This window comes from Eubalaena glacialis, chromosome 9 (assembly GCF_028564815.1).
Source record: "Eubalaena glacialis isolate mEubGla1 chromosome 9, mEubGla1.1.hap2.+ XY, whole genome shotgun sequence".
NCBI lineage: Eukaryota > Metazoa > Chordata > Mammalia > Artiodactyla > Balaenidae > Eubalaena > Eubalaena glacialis.
In genome coordinates this window covers 116,076,819-116,099,164 of record NC_083724.1, presented here as the reverse complement: position 1 = coordinate 116,099,164, position 22,346 = coordinate 116,076,819, and the positions used below count along the sequence as shown (strand labels likewise).

The following is a 22,346-nucleotide window of genomic DNA, read 5'->3' as shown; positions in this document are numbered from 1 at the left end:
ACGAGTTTCATACCACCTTGAAAACACTGATCACGCCAGCATGATGTACAGCATGGATTGTTGGGTCTGACATGTAAACTCATCATATCCGATTTTAGCTCTGCCTTCAGCCTGATGGGAAGGCAGAGAGAGACGGCATTCACCGTGCAGCCTGGAATCCCCTCGCATTGCTCGGTTGCTGAGCCAGCCTGGGTGTTGTCAGAAAGAGGAGCAACTGAGATGATAAGAGCTGGGGAAAAGCTGCAGTAATTCCCAGGAGTGCTGGCCGCTACCTATTACAAACGTACACCTCCAAGAAGTCATTGTTGTGAAGCTAAAAGAGCAATATAAAAGGGATGAACAAGTTGGGGGGTTCTATGGGAGTGTAGTTATGGCTAATATTCATTGGATGCTTGTACAAGATGCCTGCCCCTTTCCATACATTATCTTGTTTAATTTTCCCAGCAAGCCTATGAGGTAAGTATTTACGATCCACATTTTACATGTGAGGACGTTGAGGCCACAGAAGCTAAGAAATTTGCCCAATGTCACAAGGAGCACAGCTGGGACCAGAATCCAGCCATCTTTCACCTGAGCCTGGGCCCTAAGCCACTAACCTGAGACACAGGGCAAGCCCAGTGGTTGAAGCTCTACGTCATAAGCTCAGTTTGGCAACTGGGCTCTGAGGCCTTCCTGAAGCTGCCTTCCCAGCTGTATCAGTGAGTGGTTCAGTGTCCTCTGCTTTCATTTCTGTGCTTCTCTGAGACAAAACATACCCTGAGTACTCACCATCCACAGTTCAGGGTGGCCAAGGGACCCCTGAGCACCCCCCCGACCCCAAGATTTTTTCCAGGGTCCACAAGGCCAAATACTATTTCATGATAATACTAAGATATATTTCCTTCTTTCACTCCCATTCTCTCACAAGTGGAGGTGGAATTTTCCAGAAGCTACATGAAGCGTGATGACATCATCACTCTGATGGCTAATGGAATGTGTGCTTGTGTTTTCAAAACCTCAGTGTTAATTTCTCATATGGTAGATATCAATAGATACAACCCTCAAAAACAGAAGTTCGTTGGGGCCTTCAATAATTTTTAAGAGTTTAAAGAGGTCGTGAGGCCAAAATGTCTGAGAATCGCTGCCCAAGGTCACGCCTATAAGACCAATGGAAACGAAATCGCCTAAACTCTCAAACACTAGAGAACAGAACTCAAGAACAAAAAGAGCTGTTTGCTTTGGTGCAGCTGATTACTAACAAGCCATTTTTAATTCCTTGAGTTGAGCAGATCCAGCCAACTCACACGGCACAGGAGGAGAGTGGGCCAGAAAGCTGTGTGCAGAGCACCTCGTGGGATGGAGGGCACCCGGGGCGGGGGAGCGAGTAGCTTACATCAGGGGGGGAAATGCAATGGTGGAAAATGAGTTATCAACATACCTCAGTCAGCAACTGTCTTGGCCCAGCCCTTCCTCATCAACACGTGAGTGTTCAGGGTCGAATCTCTTGAGCATGTCGTTTGCCTCTAATGCCAATTGCTGATGTAACTCAAGATTTCAGTATACACTGAGGACAAGGTGCTGGGATGCCCCAGAGCAGAGAAGACGATTACAACTGATCAAGCCCTCCTGCAAACCAGAGGCTTGGTACATGCCGGCTCATTTATTCTATACGATAAAACTTCCCAGGTACACATGATTAGATCCATTTTGTAGATTAGGAAATTGAAGCTGACTGGTTCAGTGAGTCATCCAGGCTCAAACACCCAAGACTAAGCCCTAAGTCAGAGAACTAAGGACGCCCAAGACTAAGGACTCATCCACTACGCTGAGCTTCCCAAACCTAGCTGTGCATCAAAATCACTTGGGGGGTTTTAAAAACTTCACAATTCTTGGCTCCACCCCTGAAGATTCTAATTCAGTAGGTCTGGGTGGGACTCCAGAATTCATAGAGCCCTACAAACAGTCAACTTCTAGCTTGGCTTTTAAACAGCTATATCATTAGTTGGATAAGTAACTTCACATTTGAAAGCCTTTTCCACACCAGCACTACTAGCTGGCTTTCTTCTCTGCCTTTTTTTTCCTGGAAAAAATAGTATTTTTATTACATCATGAGCCTTGCTCTCTACCTGAAGCTAACTGGAGACTCAGCCAATAAATGCAGCCAAGCTGATGCAGAATGCTCTTCCAAGCTCTGAGCTGTCAGGCAGACGTGCTTTTAGATTTTATTTATTTATTTTTTAATTGAAGTATAGTTGATTCACAATGTTTCAGCTGTACAGCAAAGTGATTCAGTTATACATACACATGTATTCTTCTTACATACATGCTTTTAGAGTTTGATTTATATGGATTTCCATCACGTCCTTCCCCTGCAACACGCAGGTACTTGGTAAATACTTGGGAATTGAATTGAAATGTGATCGTATATAATCCTCACAACTCTGTAAAGTAGGCTGAATAATTCCCAATGTGATGGCTCACAGTTTTTCCACAGTAAATAGGATTGGGATACAAATTCTTTTCAATCACCAAAATCTAGTTCAACAACCTCGTGGCATTGACATGGACAGGGCTGGGCACTGAAGACTGCTCAGATAGACATTTTTTGGTCTGTGTGATCTTTCCAGCGTTCTCTCAATCCTAAAATACGTCGTGTTTCTTTCTACTGGAAAACACTGATTCTGGCCCACCTTTCACTTTCTGCTCTATTTCTCTATCCAGGTCTATGTTCCTAGGTTCCTTTTTCACACAGTGTACACACAATGGCTTGGATTTTCTTTCTTAGTCCCACCTGATCCCTCAACACATCCTATTTGCCTTTACCTCCTACCCAAGGATACTTTTCCTTCCGCTGCTCTTTGAATAACCCTACTGTTCATTTACCTTTTATCAACCCCCAACCCCTGATTTCCTAGGCTCCTAATTTACCTCTACTTTTACGTCCTATTAGTCTTGCATCAGAAACACAAAGCCATATAGACTTTTAAGCCAGGTTGGGTGGCACCGCTACCTGTTAGCTGTCTGACCTCGGGAAGGTTGCTTTACCTCTCTGTGCCTCATTTTCCATATCTTCAAAATGGAGATAATAATAGTACTCTCCTTATAGAATTATTAAGAAGATTAAATAAATGGCTTAATATAAAGAGTGCCCCAAAAATGAAAAAAGAAAATTAAAAAAAACCAAAAGAAACACAAAGCCATGCTGTCATAACAAAGAATGTGTGCATTTTTTAGGACCACTTTACAAACTGATTTAGCAGAAAGAAGGGCACTTTGCTGAATACCATTTTCCTATCACAAGTGCTTGAGTGTTAATCTCTGTGGATTCCTGACACCAAACAACACCCTTTGGGCGAATATGTACAAAAATAATAAATTAGAGTTTCATTCAACTGTCTTTGGCACAATGATAGCCCTGAAACCAGGTTCTTTTTCCTCCCACAATTATTTTTCTTTCCTACTGAATCTTGCTAACTCGTAATAAAGTGTTTGTATTGGTAAATATGTTTCTAAACTTGTTAATGAATCCTTGTGGCACAAGGGGTCTGGTGCTTTCCTTAAAGAAATGAGAATGCTTAAATAAAACAAACATTAGATCTACATTTGGAGGATTTTGTACATTGAGTTTATTGCCCAGTAAGAAATTGATGTTCTATACAACATGCAAAGAACATAAGGTGTCAAGAGTTTAGCGTTTAGATTAAAAACAAACGCTGTCATTTTAGCCTCCTGGTATACAGTGGATGCCCGATAAATCTCTATTGAGAAAACATCAAGCTCTAACCCCAGTCTATAGTTTCTCACCATCGTTATGTTATACATTCTGAGAATCAGTGAGGAAATTAAGGGTCATTTTATACAACCATTAATCCACATCCTGTGGCTAAATAATGTTGAACTAAATATCTTAGAGAAATTTCTCCAGATAGATGAGTCTAAAATTACAGATAAGAAAATGGGGAAAAACGGAAGCCTGGCCATTTTTCTGATGTAGAGTGGGCAGCAGGGGTAATGATGTCTAGTGGTCTTATTCCTGCGTGTCTCTAGTAAATTGTGATCACAGGCCATGGAGATTTCTTACCCATTCAGAGAGTTTAGACTGATTTCTTTTCCAGGTATTTAAATGGGACACCAGGAACCTCTCTGGCTTTTACTTAACTTTCTCTCTGGAAAACTCACTGTTAAACCTGTTTCTCACTACATTTTTTTCTTATGGCCTCATAAATACTGATCAAGGATGGTAATTGGAGGATTAGCAGTGAAAGTTGGGGGTAAGTGGAAAGTGCAATCGGAAGAACAGTTGCTTGTAGGTTGTGTAAGTCAAAATCTACCCCCTTCTATTTTTACTCCATACACTTGATCCTATCTTTTGGGGCAAAATATTACTCAAAGTAACTTCACTCAAGTTTTGCTAAAAGCATCATTTGAGTTGCAATGTGAAATATTCTAGCATTCTTGCCACTAAAGCACATTCTTTTGAATGCTTGTTAAGGTCCTATTTCTAGAAATGCAAAGGCTCTCAATTTTGCTTAATTTTCCCTAAGTGGGTGCTGTACCCAGTCTAAGAGAGAGGAAAGGGAAGAACTCAGTTTGCTGGTAGGTTTAATAGCCTCTAGTGACTTAGGACACTGGATTTGAGAGTAAGCTCAGGGGGACTCTCAGCCTCGTTTCCAACCTGATCCAGTGTTTGTTCACTTTCCTGGCCTGATCAGCACACGGATAGAAAGACTAGTTCGTGAACCACTGGCAACTGTGTCAGTCCTGGTTACACCAAGTTGCAGAAGCAATAGCTCTCTTATAATCATACAAAAAGACAGGGAAGTGACATGACTTTTTTTTTTTTTTTCTGTTCCATAGTTCTTTCAAAGATTTACGAGTAAATCCTCAAACTTCTAGATTCAGGCCAAAAGGGATGAGCAAAGATGGCAGAGAGGCAGACGTTAATAACACAGACCTTCTCCATCATGATTTTGTGGTACATTTCTATTTTTTTTTTTTTTGGCCTTGCTGTGCAGCTTGCGGGATCTTCGTTCCCCAACCAGGGAGCGAACCCATACCCCCTGCAGTGGAAGCTTGGAGTCCTAACCACTGGACTACCAGGGAATTCCCCTACAATTTCTATTCTGATAAAGCCCAAACTATCCCAAAATAAATAAGGGACCAAAATAAGTCTGAGAGAGGGAAGCAGAGGGGACAATAATTTTTAACTTCGTCCCACTGGTTCTGGCACAAATCCCCTCCTTGTCATCAGCCGGGAGCATTTCGCTCAGTTAAAGTACATGTATACAGTGCTTTCAGTCAGATTATAACCACAAGCAGCCGCCACAAGGAACAAAAAGAATTCCTCAAGCCATTAGCCCCTGATCTCGACAAATTAAACACCAATGACACATTCTTACCGAGTGTAAAACAGGCATGACAAAGCATGAGTAGAGATGGGAGGAATGGCCTTCATCAGAGGCTACCTTCACCATATATAAATCTGCGGGGGCATTAAACATCCAGGGGCCCACTGCAGCCATGTGACAGATGGAGAAAGCACGCACAGAGTTTGGAAGCAAGGAACTGAAGTATGCATTCTGGGCTCACCCATTCACAAGTGGTGTGACCTTGGAAACCACCGGCTTCAGTCTCCTGTGAAGCAGGGACCACACATGGGAGGAGCAGATGAGAGAATATTCGTGAAAGTTCCTTCTCCAGCCTCAACTATGCTGACTGGAGCTGTCAGTGTTGGCCCAGGGGCAAGGTCACCAACCACAGCCAAATCCCAACTGGTGCCGGACCCTGGAGACTGAAGGCCCCGGGTGTTAGCTGATGCACAGGACACCCCATCCATCACTCATCGGCGGGGACGTAAAACCCACCTGGAGGAGGGAGCCCAAGAGAGGCAGCTGGGGTTCCGCCAGCGAGGCTTTCATGGCTGTACCTCTCTCTACCTGTCCGATTGGCCAGGTGTGCGATCAGGCACTGGAGGCATAGATTCACTCGGCCATGAGGTAAGGATGCGAGTGACCTACAGCTCTGAGGCCAGAACTGTGATAACCCGCAGCTATGATTCCAATCACATCGTGAAATTCAGAGGTGGCTCCAAGAGGAAAATGATTTTAAAAACAATCAGGTTCGGGTGCCAATTTTGAAATGGAATGCTGTCCTCTTTTCGTTTTAGAGTGACAGGGTAATGGTCAAGGTAAATGGAATCTGATAGAGGCTTTTATTCTGACAGCTTAACTTGGGCCCAGGCCCTCTCACTATGGGGACGGCTGGGAGTAGAAAGGGTCATCCTATGAATTTCAATCCAAACACTACAAAAGAAAAGGGAGCTCAGAGCAGTTCAAGGTGAAGGAAAAGGCAGCCCAATCTTCTTGACGGGCACTGCTTTTGTCCTTCACACACTTCACACTTGAGGGAGAAACTAATGACATTGACCTCGGGGGGCCCCCATTCCCCCGGCAATGTCCACAGCTGTGGTGGGCGGTCCCTGCGGGCCTCTGCCCGCTGCCCCGTGCTCTGTTAATGTGGCCAAGCCAGCAGCTGACTGAAAACAGTGGCAGGCGGGCACTAGGCACACGACCCCTGACACTGCGGGCCTTTTTTTCTCCTCTCCGCTAGCAGCCAATGGGCGGGCTCTCTCCACCGGCTGCCATGGCAACGAGAAGACGGCTCCGCAGTGCCCAGAACAGATGTCACAGAAGCCAAGATGAATGTCGTGGGAGCGGGGAGCGTGTGGCAGGGGCCGAGGGGGATGGGGGGGACGCATTTGGAGTTAAATGGTCCCACCAGAGGGAGTCAGGCATACTTTGAAGGAAGTGCAAAGCGGTAACATCTCTTTTCTTTTTCTCCCTGTCCTTTAAGTTCCAAACACACATGCACACACATGTCCTTTCATCTCCGCTACTGAGGTGCTTGCGGCTCTCTGGCTTTCATGGCAATCGTGAAAGCTCTGATTTCTCGAAGCCTTAAATGAACATCGCCTCCATTGCGGACATGCAAGCGGGCGTTCTGCAGTCATTTAGGAACAGGCTGGGAAGCTCTGTGGAGGGCAATCGGAGAAACTTAGAACCACACGGAGCTGAGACAAAATCCATGGGAATTTCACAGGCAGACAACAAACCCTGTTTCACTCCGGTTGCCCCTGAACTGTAAGGGCTCCTATTCCTCTCGCCCCCCCCGCCCCACCCCGGTTATTTCTCTGATTGGACCACTCCTAAGGCCATTTTATATAGACTAAACCAGGGCAAGCCTTATAAATCTACCTGCTTGAGCAACAAAGGCTCTTGTGTTGTCTCCAGAATAGATCCTATCCTAGCTGAAATACTGTATTTAAAATGTTCCCACTGCCTTCCGTTTACCTGCCGCTGAAATTAACAAGTAGAGCATGTGCACGCAGGCGCAGACCATAAACCTATATATATCAGTTGGTAAGATAAGAGCGATATTAGCGCTGGTAGGCACTAGACACTGCAGACCTTTTCTCCCCGTTTGCAGCAAATGGGCAGGAACCTAACCCAGTCCCGGTTATGAGACCACATGAATCAGGGAGACAGGAGGGACCACGTACAGGCCCTGTCCTCATCCGACAGATGAAATGTACTGAATGTGTCCGAGGACGGGAAACGTCACTTAGAATGATTTTGCACTTAATTCCTGCCGCAAGTACGTGGAGAGAGCCTGCTTTGTGCACAGAGCCACATGGGCTCACTCCACAGGGCAGGCCCCACCTACAATCTAGAGGGAGAAGAACACAGAAATTCTTACAAGGGGCCGATGAAGGGTGGAATGCGTGTGGCAAGCAAAGCAGGACGCGAACAGGGAGGAAGGCTCGGAGAAGTGTCCCTAGTGTGAGGAGATGAGGGCACCTACTCTGTGACAGATGCCTGACATGTACACCATACCTTATAATGCTATAGCACCCTAAAAAGGAGTCATTATGATTCTATTTAACAAATCAGGAACCCCAGGCTTAGAGAGGTGGCTGAGCTGCTGCGGCCCCCAGTCATCCCCCCACCTCCATGGGGGTTTTGCCCCACCAGCCAATGGCTCATCAACCCAGTGCTGTTATCACTGCAAAGAAAGCAGCTGTGTGTGGGCCCCATCTCCTGGGCATCACCTAAGCAATAACGCCCAGGAAATCGTGGGCTTCAAACACTCACTGCATTGTTCCTAAAACATATTAAAGTATTCACACATAACTATTAACATTGAAAATGCTCATCTGGATACACCCTAAAGTCACCTCGGGTACCACAAGTGGTACATATGTCACACATACGGAGCCACTGCATTTTCCCACGCTGGCCTTGAAAGATGAGGAGTGCGGCCCATGGAGAATTTGAATTCACTCAAATGTCACCCTACGTGGGTCACGGTTATTTTGTGTGTATACCTCCCCTAAAATGAAAATGTCTCCTTGGTCCTCACAAGAATGCCTTCTTGTATCATTATTCTGGCCAGTAAGTGGAATCCTAGGGTGCTTGCCGTGCACTTGGATGAAAAGCAGTGACTGTGAATCAAAGACTGATGGCTCAGCAATGCCCTAGTCTGCATCGCTCCTGGACGCTGCCACCAAAGGCAGAACTCCACCCCAGGGACGCACTTCCCTGCCACTGCAGCAACAGACTACAACCACCAGAGGGCAGTAACACAAACCAGATTTTTCATTCGGACCCAAATGTTAATGCATACAGTTTAATAATATGTAAAGCCCATTATTACAAGCTTTTTCTCTCCCCACCCCTTATTAATGAACAAATGCCCAGGGGTAATGCAGATATTTCTAAATACAGTGCAAGAAAGGGCAATCTGTACTCATACAAGGGGAGTCTAGCACACAGTAATAAGTGGAAATGAAAATAATCACCCAGATGCAACTAAAAGATTTATCTGTCTGTATGGCTGCATACATAGAAATATAGAGGCCTGCCTCCCAGAAAGGGGCATTATAAAAACATTTATTTCACAAGTTCTTATTTAGAGTTCATAATAATACCTGTAATGACAACCACAAAGCTACAAGAGGGGTGTAAGAGGAATTTCATCTTTACCGCTGGGCAGACAAAGGGGGATTTTTCTCTTTGACTAAAGTAGGTGAATGAATTATTCAGGGCTTTTCCACGGACATTTAAAAATCATAATTCCATGCTTTAAACAATAGCACAAGTTTTTAAAAAAAGAAGAAGAAGAGGAGGAAGAGCTGGTTAATCCCCAAACCATAAAATATCAGCTGACATTTAGCCACGTCTACTCAGGGTGCTTTGATGCAAATAAATGATTTTTGGTGTTGGTGAAAGAGTCTTTTAGTGCTGTCGTTGGTTTTCACATCGGAGCACAGAGAACACAATAGATTGAGAAGGGATATTTCTAGAATGCAACCTACCCATTTCCCTGTAAACAAAGAAACAGGAATAATCCTGCCATTTTCTCTACTCATGAGAAAGGAAGGTTCTCAGATCCTATATTTCCACAATGGTTTGAGATTTGAGGGCCCCTGGAAAAGCAGGATGAAGTCATTGCCAACAGCCTTGTCTCTGGAGTCACCCCATTAAACCGTGATATTCGTAAAATGCTTGACAGATTACCGAGGACAGTGTGTGAGGAAAGCATATGGAATTCAGAGTCAGATGACTCTGTCTAAATGTATTACCTGGGTCATCTTGGAAACATGAATGAAGTCCATCTGAGCTTCGGTTTCTTCCTAAGGCAGGTAGGAGGACAGACCCTGAACTACTTCCCTGTGTGGGGTGAGGCTTACCACTCATATGATACGGGACAAAGCACTGGAAACTGTTAAGATTTATAAAAATTTTTGTTGTTCTTATGTTCCCCACTTTATACACAGGAAGGTAGAGCTGTAAAGACTTGTGCAAGGTCAGGGTCAGTAAGGGCAGAGCAGGGCCCCAGGTGCTCTCACCCACGGCTATGGTTCTCCCCACCCCTCCCTGGTATCTTAGTCAGCCCGGGCTGCCATAACAAAGTACCACAGACTGGGTGGCTTTAAACAAAAGACAATTATTTCTCACAGTTCTGGAGGCAGGGAGGTGCCAGCAGGGTAGGTTTCATTGTGAGGACTCTTTTCATGACTTATAGACAGCCACCATCTCATTGTGTGCTCACGTGATCTCTTCTCTGTGTGCTCGTGGGGGGAGAGAGGGAGTGGCGGGGGGTGGGGGGGGGAGAGAGTGAGAGAGAGAGAGAGAGAGATGGGGGGGTAGGGAGTGGGTTCTGGTGTCTCTTCTTACAAGGACACTAATCCCATCATGGGGGCTCCACCCTCATAACCTCATCTAACCCTAAACACCTCCCAAAGGCCCCAGCTCCTAATGCCATCACACCGAGAGTTAGGGCTTCAACATATGAATTTTGGGAGGACACAAATATTCAGTCTGTAACAAGGGGTAACAGTGGGCTTCTTTATTCTGCTACATCTTTTTCGTTCGGGTCAACAAATATTTGCTGACAATCTGCTAGGTGCCAAGCACAGAACCAGGTCTTGGGAGAAACAAGGATGACCAGGAGCCCCCAAACAGCCCACTTAATGTCAGGATAGTTCCCAGCAAATGGTCTACAGGAAAGAGCATTTGTGACACATGGGCTTTTATGACCATGTGTAGCACAGTTTATTACAAGAAACTTCATGAGATCCTTCTTCAGATAGCTGTGTTTGAAACAACTATAATGCGAGTCTGGCAACTAATCAGTACACAATTAATATATGATAAGGTAATTAATGTATTAATTTACTGAGGAAGATGGGGGGAAGGTAAGGAAGGAAGGACCAATTTTCAAATTTTCAGCCTACAGATGCTTACAAGGAAACACAAACGATCTGTACCTCCTGGTAGGGAATTATCAGGTCCAGTTATATTATGATGATTATAGCATAACTGGATATTTATTAATTATATTTAATTTCTCTCAGTTGAGTTGGCGTAATTAGAACTACTTTCTTGATTGGAAGACTGAAGGGGCTCAGCTTCGATTAATGCATATTGGGTGGCTACTACAGGCTAGCTATAGTAGGTATATATATATTTTTTCAGTCCATAACAAGAGGTATTTTACATATATAGAAAATATTATTTAATTCTTATAACAAGCCTATGAGGAAATTTTGCTATCCACACTCAGGTAATTTAAAAATGAAGACCGGAAGTGGAAGTCAGGGATCCACGGGTAGTAAGTCACCAGGAGAGTACCAGAACACCCTTCCCAGCCATTCAAACATCATTTTGATTACTCACTCACACGCATAATTTTCTCCCCCAAATCTAGCTCTTAGGGGTTTTTCCTGTTGTTATTTTTAGTATGCTACTTTATTTTGGTAAGCAGGATGGGGATGAAGGTGGATCTTTTTTGAAGGTAGAGATGTTTGAAAGGGGGATAAGCTTATCAAAATTTGCACCTCCCTTCAAAACTAGATACAGACCCCAAGAGAGAGGAGAGCAAGCCCTGTCCTCTCTGGGATACTGAGCGTGTTCTGTGGATGGCCCTGGAGTCCAGAGGAAGCCAGATGGGCACCCACTGGGTGAGCAGCCCAGGAAAGAAGAGCTCCCAGTTTCAGCCCTCATTTGAGGCTGGACATGTGACAGTGCCGTGGTAGGATGGAAACCAGATCCGCAGACTGTAGTAGGCTGAATAATGGTGCCCCCTGGTGCCCTAATCCCTGGAACATGTGAACGTTACTTTGTATGGCTGTGATTAAATTAAGGGCCTTGAGATGGGGAGATTATCTTGGATTATCCAGTGGGCCCTAAATGTAATCACATGGGTCCTTGTAAGAGAGAGGCAGAGGGAGATTAGACACATAGAAGGGAAGGAGGCAACGTGGCCACCTAGACAGAGACTGAAAGGATGTGGCGAATGCCATGGAATGTCGGCAGCCAACAATCAAAGTAAATAATCAAAGCTGAAGCAATTCTAAAAAATACTTGTTGTAATCCAATCATTGCATATTGTTTTTTATCTTTCACTTGGGTACTTTTTTTAAAAAATGACACTGTATAGAGTACAGTGACAGATTGCCAGATAATTGAAATTTAAGATAAAATATGGCAAATAGAGACTATAGCTATGCTGAAGATATGAATGGATGGATGGATAGATGGGATGCTGAGAGACAGAGACAGATGTTAGGGCACTGATTTATATTTGACACATGGTGGGTAATTTAACATTCACCCAAAGAGGTTATCCAGAGGAAAGCTTGTGCTTACTGTTCTTGAAGCTTTGAGGAGTTGGGAAGGAAGTAGGCCATGTGGCCAGAACAATCTTTAGATTTATTAATTCTCTATCAAATTTCAGGTAACATAATCTATTGGTGATCAAAAGATTTAATTCCTAAATGAGGAAGAGTCAAATTTTCAGGACATAAAAATCACAAGTGAACAACCCCCCTCCCTGCCACAGGCCACTATTCAATTTAGAATATTAGAAAATATCATCATAGGTTCACTTGAGAGGTAAACTGTCTATATCTCATGATCCAAAAACAATTAACAATACATCCAATTGTCTCCTCCAATTAATACCATAAGCAAAGAATTCCACCGTGAAACTCTGAGGAAAAAATATGAAAATGCTGTTAACAAAAGATTACGAAGTCTTTGTCCAAAGGCAAGAAGACCTCACATTTTGTGCAAAGGCTGCAGCTCGTCAAAGATGTGAAGCAGCTGTCAGATTCTGTGAACAGAATCCCACCCTTTCAAGGTCAAGGAACCCAGTGTGAAGTTGAAATTTCACTCTGATCCTCCTCTATAAGATTCTCCAGCCTCCTCTAATCTGAATGGAAATTAGCATACTTCTTCAGCCTTTCTTCCTTTCCTAGGGTTGTTGGTGAGCCTGGTATCTACAACCCAGCCAACTCTGCAGAAAACCACAGTTTAGATGGAAAATCACTTTGGGTTTCTGGCTCATCAGCAGTACTGCACATCTAATTAGCTCAACAATTGGTCCCTGTGATAAAATCAGCTAATTTTATGTTCAAATGGCTGCTCCGTGGTAAGTAATACTGTCACTCTCAACTTCACGTGGCATAAAGAAGTTGCTGAAGAAGCTGGTTACTAGGGGGTCACTGGGGGCAAACCAGTGAAGACTATTAAATTAGTAACTTCAGTCAATGTTATAGTTAGTACAGAGGGGTCCCGCCAGGGCTCAAATAAGATGAATTCCCAGGATGTGGTGACAGGGTCTGAAATGCCAACTCTTACCAGAGAAAACAGTACATATAAAATGATGGAAAGCCATCTGCAGAACCTCTCCGAGGTTTAACCCGAATGTTTGTGATGAGGTAGATTATGGAGTCCTAGACCCTCATCCAGTATTGTTAAGAATGACTCTCCCAGATTAAAGACCCCTGTTGCTTCAGGAATCTGTTCAAGGTTATCCTGGAGAGAAAACCCAGGAAGCCAATTCCAGGAGTCACCTCCCAACTTCTTCCTCTCCTTCACTCACCTGTGAAGGCAACTTGTGATATCTGAGACTCTTTCCCTACTTAGTGAGTGACCTAGTAAAAACCACGTTACTCTTTAAGGTAAATGTAAAAACACAGATCAACTTCTTTATGGTGTAAAAGCTAATTACACTGCCTCTCACCAGCACTGAGAATTGCTGATTTCTTTTTCTTCTTTTGGTGTGTATTTATCAATTATAACAATTGCATGGACAGTTAGAAATTGATACAAGCTTCAAAACTAGAAACAAGAAATGCATGAATGCATACGATTTTACATAAAGATACAGAGCGATATATTCATACCTATATCTAAACATATCCATTATATCTATGTATGTATACTGATACATATAGTCAGAGATATAGAAATGGCTCCATTTGTATAAAGTACTTAAAACAGTAATTAGCATGTAGTAAGTACTCAGTACTGTTGCTGTTCTATTATCATCAATGTCATTATTATATGTACATATAGATATATCAACTCTATACATACATAACTGTATATTATGTAATTCTACGATTGTAGCAGGATGCCTGCTAAAATTAGACTCGTGTTTTTCATTCTCTGCTCTAACAGAGGAGCCAGAAAGTCACTAAATCATAGTAAATTATCCTGGAGACACTGTAGTCACTTGGCTGGCATGGGCCGGGCAGGGGTGGGTGAAGGACCCTTTGTACGTCGTCGCATCAGCCACCTCTCGTGCACCAGCTCAGATCCCCTCGGCCTCGCCTTTCTCTCCTGCAGTCCCTGCTGCAGCGGCCAGCTCTGCACGGACTCTGAGGAGCCTCATGCAGGGTCTCACCTCACACCCGTGCCATGTGCCTCCTGCCCCGGGGACACAGTATCCTGAGCCCACAGGTGTGCAGCCCAGAAGTGCGGAGTGAACCCATGGAGGGTGGCATCCAACAGACAGATGCTTCCCTTCTTCCCCCGGAAGGACCCGTCATTTCATAAGGACCAGACACCCCATCACCGAGGGCAGGGGCCAACTTACATTGCTTCTCCTTCCTCTTCTCTTCCACTCCCCTGCCCCTCACTCCTGCTCCGTGGCAGCCAGTAAAGTCCTCACATACAAGCCTTTTTCATGGGCTCTCCTTTCTACAGCACCCAGACTAAGACAAAAATCACAGTGGTCACCTGTGTGCCAGTGCTCAACAAGGTAGGTGACACCATGAGACCCCTTGTTCTTTGGTTCCTGAAAAGGAAAATGGCTTGACCCCTCATGGCATAGATAGGAAAAGGGGGCAAAGGACAGTAGTTCTCACTGCTCAAGGTGGGACAGAAGGATAAATCCTGACCCGGAGCTTCCGGGTGGGGACCCTTGGGCACTGGCTGTGTCAGGAGAGGAAGAGATCTCTGCACTTGACAGAGCTCAGCCACGGGTCCCCAGGGCCATGGCTCTCAGTCCTCAGCTCTGTCCAGCGGTGGCTGGAGGAAGAGCGCTTGACCCTCATGCCGTGCCTCTCCGGAGAGGAGAGGAGAGGAGAGGAGAGAGCAGTTCCTGAGGCGGCACCTCTGACGGCCGAGCAGCCCTGAGCTCTCGCAGTGAGCCAGCCCAGGAGCTGAGGGCTGGTAACCCTGGGTCTGCCAGTCCGGGAGCCAGGCTGACGCCCCGCCCCCTGCAACACACACACCGCCCCACCCCTTACACTGCTGTGCTGTCCAATCAGGCTGCCGCTGGCCTCACGTGGCTATGTAAATACACAATTAAATTAGTTAAAAGAAAATAAAACGCTCGGTTCTTCAGTTGCATGAGCCACATTTCAAGTGCTCAACACCCCTATGTGGCTAGTGGCTCCTGCTGGACGCTGCAGGAGAGACCACTGCCATTGGGTAGAGAGCTGTACGGAGGCTCTGGTCTAGAGTCAAGACTCTATGGGTTTTAGTCAGTTTGCCAGGAGAGAAATACTGGACTTTCTACTCACCTATCAGTGGAATCCAGGGGCAGTTTTTATTTATGTGTAAAAGAGTCGTGACAGTATTTGTTCTCTGAGTTGGTGATAAAGCAGTTCTATGTGATTATGTTAATAGCAATGGATATCTGGACGCTGTGGGCACAAGAAGGCCCCAATCTTTATTTTAAAAATAGACCCTACTTTTAAAAGTCAAGCAAAAAATATGTATATATGTATACGTAGGAATGTATTTAATTCCCATATGCTTAGGTACAGAGCACCCAAAAAGCACTAGGTTAGAACAACTGTCTAGAATATAAGATTAACATTCCCCAAATCTAAAAAAATAATGGAGAAATTATTAAAACAAATAATATTTAATATCTAAATTTTACTTCATATGTGTATCTGTTATCTAAGACCAATATGGGTTCCACTCAAAGCTCAGGATAAGAAACTATATTGGGGTAGAAACCAGAAAATTAAGTGTAAGTTAGCCTCTTCATCATCACATGGAAGGCACTGACCTTGTGAACTTAAAATTTTCATAGTGAACACCAGAATATCAACTCATTTTGAGATATTCTGCAGGGAAATTAATATCCTTCCAGTCTCTAAGTATTACTGTTTGTACCTTAAGAGATTGTAAATCATTACATTAGGAAATCAATATATAGCATTAATCATATGTAACTTTTAGTATTACTTACTAACACAGCCTTTAAAATTAAATATAAAGAGATTAAATCAAATAGAACTAACTTTTCAGGTTTTGCATGGGGCCAATTCTCTATGGAGCCTGCCACAGCATCTTGTCTGGTGAAGGCACTTCCCTACCCATCTCTCCAATGCTGGTGTTCCTCAGGTCCTAAGCCTCCTCTTCTCATCACTTATCACTTTTCTAAGTGATCGTATCAGCAACTAAGGCTTCATTTACCAAATATAAGTTGATAATCCCAACAGTAATAAGGGCTACCATTTGTTGAGCACTTACTATGTGCTACGCCCTGTGCTTTACAAGCATTAACCCAGTTAATAATCACAACAACCCTCCCTGCAAGGTGGGAACAGCCCACATCTCCACCTAATAGCCACGTGGATGCACATATCAGGGGTACCTTAAACACCACCCTTCCAAACTTAACTCACCCTCCCCACAAATCTGCCTCTGCTCCTCCATACCTTCATACAAAACATCACTAGCCAGAAACCTAAGTCACCCTGGACTCCTCCCCCTCATCTAGTCTCCACTTCCAATCCAGGCCCAAGTTCTATTAGTTCTCCTTCCTAAATATCCCTTCATTCCATTCATACTTCCACCATCCTAGACAAAGCTCCCATCACTTCTGGCCTAGAGTCCTGTGACAGAGGTCTCTCATCCTTATGTGTCTGCCTGAGGTAAACATGATACATGGCTTTCTAAGTGTCAGGCATCTGATAAAAACTTATGCAGCTGACATACCAGTTGAGGCAATTCAAGGCTGGAGGTCACAAGCTGAAGTGCCAGCACACACTGAAGTGCCCAGGTAAGCCTACCATTATCAGAAAAGTCATCATGGGGGAGGGGTGGTGGTGGGATGAATTGGGAGATTAGGATTGACATATATACACTAATATGTATAAAAGTGATAACTAATAAGAACCTGCTGCATAAAAAATAAATAAATAAAATTCAAAAAAAAAAAAAAGAGAAAGAAAAGTCATCATATACATGCACCCCCATGTTCACAGCAGCACTATTTACAATAGCCAAGACCTGGAAACAACCTAAATGTCCATTGACAGAGGAATGGATAAAGAAGATGTGGTACATACATACAATGGAATACTCCTCAGCCATAAAAAAAGAATGAAATAATGCCATTTGCAGCTACATGGATGGACCTAAAGATTATCATACTAAGCGAAGTAAGTCAGACAGAGAAAGACAAATACCATATGATATCAGTTATATATGGAATCTCAAATATAACACAAATGAATTTATCTATGAAATAGATACAGACTCACAGACATAGAGAACAGGCTTGTGGTTGCCAAGGGAGACGGGGGGTGGGGGAAGGATGGATTGGGAGTTTGGGACTAGCAGATGCAAACTATTATATATAGACTGGATAAACAACAAAGTCCTATTATGCAGCACAGGGAACTATATTCAATATCCTGCGATAAACTATAATGGAAACATTTTTTTAATTTAAAAAACTTAAAAAAAGAAAAGTCATCATAAAAAGAGATCTGAGAAAGGATAATTTATACTTAAAAGCTTTTTAGAATGGAAATATAAACAGGCTCAAATGAGTTCAAAACATTTATTTTCTTGCAGTTTCTGCAGCACGGTTCAGCTGGGTACCTCTGGCTTGAGGTCCAATGTGAGCAAATTATCAAACTGGAGCTGCAGTCTCAACTCAAGGCTTGACTGGGGTTGAGGGGCTTCCAAGCTCATGCATGTGGCTCTTGGAGGCCTTGGTCCCTTTGCCATGTGTGCCTTTACACAGGGCTGCCCCACAACATGGCAGCTGGCTTCCCCCAGGGCAAGTGATCCAAGAGGCAGTGAGACAGAAAGGACCCCCAGGATGGAAGCCACAATCTCGTAATGAATTCATCTCAAAGGTATCATCCCGTTGCTTCTGTCATTCATTTGGAGGGAGTCATTAAATCCAGCCCACACTCAGGGATAGGGGATTCCACGTGGGCAGCAACCACTGAGGGCCATCCTCGAGGCTGCCTACTATTATCATCCAAGCAGACTTCACAGCCTTGGAGGGAGGGAGGGGACGTGCTAAGGAATAAATGGGGTCCTATCAGCATCTCCATTAGCCCTCTCTGCTTTTCGGAGTTGAACTGACCATGAGTTGCATGTCCTGCTCCTTTTTCTCAATAGATGTACTCTTGTCCCTGCCCACTCCTCACTGCCACCTCTGCCACCACGGGGATAGGCGGAGAACCCACACATTCCTGAGAATGGCTGCATAGCAGACTTTTTACATAATTCTAAAATAGATCAGCATTACTGTAGCTCTTGGCTCCACTGTTAAATGTGGATCCAACTCTCTAAAAAATATAAAGATAATTAAAATTTAAACATTATCACAAAGTTCTAAAATTTAAAGCAACTCAAGTTATTTTTAAAAGGACTAAATCTCTATCAGAGATTTTTAAAATATAATACAAGTTAATGGTGAAAAATAATTATTTCATGATGTAATGTCTATATTTCTGAGAAGTATTTTTATTATAATTCAATCTACTGTTACAAGCAAGAGAGAGAGCACTATGGGTTGAATTCTGTGTCCCCAAAAAGATGTTGGAATTCCAACTACCAGGAACTCAGAATGTGAACTTATCTGGAGATAGGGTCTTTTTTTTTTTTTTTTTTAACATCTTCATTGGAGGATAATTGCTTTACAATGGTGTGTTAGTTTCTGCTGTATAACAAAGTGAATCAGCTATACATATACATATATCCTCAGATCTCCTCCCTCTTGTGTCTCCCTCCCTCCCAGAGATAGGGTCTTTAACAGAGATAATCAAGTTAAACATTGTCATTAGGTAAGGCCCTAATCTAATATGACCGGAGTTGTCATAAAGGTGTTCATTTGGATACAGAAACAGGCACACATAGAAGGCAGATAATGTGAAGACACAGGGAGAAGACGGCCATCTACAAGCCCAGGAGAGAGGGCTGGAGCAGATCCTGCCCTCACAGCCTCCAAAGGATCCAGCCCTGCCAACACCATGATTTTGAACTCCCAGCCTCCTCACCTGTGAGACAATAGATTTCCGTTGTTTAAGCCTCCCCGCCCCGCCGCCCCAGACTGTAGTACTTTGTTATGGCAGCCTGAGCAGATTAAGACAGGCAGAGAAAAAAAAAAGAGACTCAGAGAGCAAGAGAGATTATATGTTAAGCTGTATATTCATCTGGAGGAGTTGACTTTAAAGAGAAATGGCATAAGGGCCTATTCTTCTGTGGCGCAGAAAGGCTCTATTCCAACAGGCTGACAGAAATTTCCAAAACATGTGAAAACAGAACCCAGTGCCAGGTGCCAAGCACCAGACTGTCCCTCCGCAGGTGGGGTCCGGGAGGGAGAGGGGACCCTACCTTCTGGTAGTCCTCTTTGGACCTCAGGGACGCCTCCATGTACTCAGCAGAGGTCGGGTAGATGGCAGAGCGGTACTGAGAGCCGTGGTCGTTGCCTTGGCGCAAGCCTGGGAAAGCAGAAAGCAGAGGATTACTGGGGTGGCCTGGGCAACGAGGCCAGTGCCACACATTCTCCATGACTCATGTCCTGGTAAGTGCTTGTTTTAACTGCATCCTGACACCACTCTCCTTAAACAAGCATGCAACGTATCTGTTTTGCTTTGCCAATTTTTTTTTTTAACTTTTTTAAAAAAAATTATTTAGTTTATATCTACCCCTATTTCTCTGTCTTAATTGTTGCTACGTTTTAAAAATTTATTTATTTATTTTTGGCTGTGTTGGGTCTTTGTTTCTGTGCGAGGGCTTTCTCTAGTTGCGGCAAGCGGGGGCCACTCTTCATCGCGGTGTGCGGGCCTCTCACTATCGTGGCCTCTCTTGTTGCGGAGCACAGGCTCCAGACGCGCAGGCTCAGTAGTTGTGGCTCACGGGCCTAGTTGCTCCGCGGCATGTGGGATCTTCCCAGACCAGCGCTCGAACCCGTGTCCCCTGCAATAGCAGGCAGACTCTCAACCACTGCGCCACCAGGGAAGCCCCTGCCTATTTTAATTGTAACAAATATCTTTGAACTTAAGGTAAATTTATCACAGGCCTTGCATCACAGTAGATGCTCTGCAAATATGCATTTTTCTATGCAGATATTTAAGTCATAACCATGCATCGCTTGCAAAGCACTGTGATACACACTGTTTCCTTGGATCCTAATGAGACATTCTGTGTGGCAGGTGTTACCGTCCCTCGACTGGCAGATAAGGAAATGGAATAATATACGTGGAAGTGCCTGGCCTAGTGCTTTGCACACAGGAGATGCCTAATAAATGACAAAGTGACTGATGCTCAGCGAATTTAAAGAGTTTGCCTAAGGTCATGCACCTAATCAAAGAAAAACCTAGCACTTAAAATCAGCCCAGCGTACTTTCCACCCGGTCACAGCAGCTGAAGTGTAGATGCTGGTCAATTTCTAACTGAATGACAGAGTCCCCAAGTTAAACAGCCACAGGCCTGCCATAGATCCCCTATAGATCCCCATGCTGTTGTAAAATGAACTTCACACATGTTTACTGCATCATTCAAGCATCAGTTTCAGTTTTAACAAGTGCCCCCAAACTCCTCCAGTAAAAGATGCAACTTTCCAAAACAAACAGTTCTATCTTTTCGAGCCCCCAGCTTAGCTGACTTCCTAGAAATGCCATTCTCCCACCTTCAGAGTCCCCTCCTCTCCTCAATGCACAAAGGTCACATGGGGACCAGGAACTAAGCGGCTTAAAGAGCCAATGCCAATAATGACATCAAAATATTAATTTAATATTATATAATAAAAATAAACCAGCCCATGCCTCCAATAAGCATTGATTAATACCAAATTAGGATATCTATTTCATTTCTTTCTAAGTTATATATTCATTTAAGTATTATAGTAGTAGTCTTATGGTGTACAATATATATTATAGGTATTATTTACAGTATACAGTATGTATTATTATAAATATTATTTATTAAGCACCTAATACATGCTGAGTACTTTTTCAGATGCTGAGGATACAGCAATGAATGTAAGAAAACCCTGCCTTCACAGAGCTCACATTCTAGTGAAGGGTAAGAGACTGGATAAATATACATTCCAGAATGTTCTTTGTTTTCAATTTTCCCTCCTTCCCTTACAAGTAGGGCTTTTCCCGTGTGACTACTTCCCATCCTTTTGTCCTAACATCTATTTGCATAATGGCAAGACGGTTGCATCATCGTTCCTTCTGAAACATTCTCCATGAAGAAAAAATATTGCCGGATGGCTGATTTTTGGTAAAGTCAGACCCCTCTCCATTCAGAACAAGATGCCGAAAAACACTGTCTCCATGTGTAGTTGTTTAAATCTACTTAAGTTTTCTTTTTTTAAAAGAGAAATTAGTATGTGAGTAAAAGAGAACCTGCAGGTATGATTTATTTATATTTTTCAATAAGTTTTACTAAGATTACATACGCCTTGTACGCTGAAGACCATAATATCTGTGTGCTTACTTGGAGGTCTCTGAATTATCATAGGATCATGGAAAATTGTTGCTTACAGATAAAAATTGGCTTTTTAGAAAACAGAGTGGGAATAATTAAGAATCACTCCAAGGATATGGTTTAACAGTGGGCCCTTTCACGGATCATATTTTCACAAAGCATCTGGTGTAAGGATTACACCATGAAACCCTTAAGTTTACATCGATTTTTTAGAGCTGCTCTTGTAGTGACATGACAACCTAAGGGGTAGAAACATCTGGAAGACTTCACAAAATTGTGTGGTTGGGCAGAAAAGATGCACATGGCTGTCATTCTGGGCAAGTATATAAGGTAATGAATTTCTATAAAAAATAATCCATGCATTATTTATACAATTAGAGTTCATACTACTACTGTAATCAGGGATGGGGATTTATGGGCCCTTCCCTGAAGCCATGATCCCTCGATCCTACATTCTCACTTGATCGCCTGTTCACTGGAACACTGTAATCCTGAGGTGGCTCCTCCCACTGTTGTCGCGGTCTTCCTGTGCAGGTCTGGGCTGTCCCCAACACACTGTGGACAGCTTTAAAGAGGAGTAACTTCGTGGGCATTACCCACAGCCCTACCCCAGACTCACTGCCACCTCTCCCACTGTACGAACCCAAACTAACCGTCCATTGGAAAGATGGGAGCTATCCACACAGTTAATAGTCACATCTGTGGGCAGAAGTCTCTCAATTTTGAATGTACAGCTTCAACCTTCTAATCACATCCCTTCTTGGATGTTCTAATAAAACTAAAAGTTCTTCATGTCAGAAACAATACCCTCTCTTC

The 22,346-nt window shown here is 43.7% G+C and overlaps 1 protein-coding gene across 3 annotated transcripts in view; it reads right to left on the bottom strand.

Moving 5' to 3' along the window:
- The window catches only part of MSRA (methionine sulfoxide reductase A), a 379,556-nt gene that overhangs the window by 76,167 nt on the left and 281,043 nt on the right, over positions 1–22,346 (bottom strand). For all 3 annotated transcript variants that reach the window (XM_061200754.1, XM_061200755.1, XM_061200757.1), the window contains one exon: positions 19,428–19,534. In XM_061200754.1, coding sequence (XP_061056737.1) covers positions 19,428–19,534 — 107 coding nt within the window. The remainder of the gene's footprint in view (positions 1–19,427; positions 19,535–22,346) is intronic.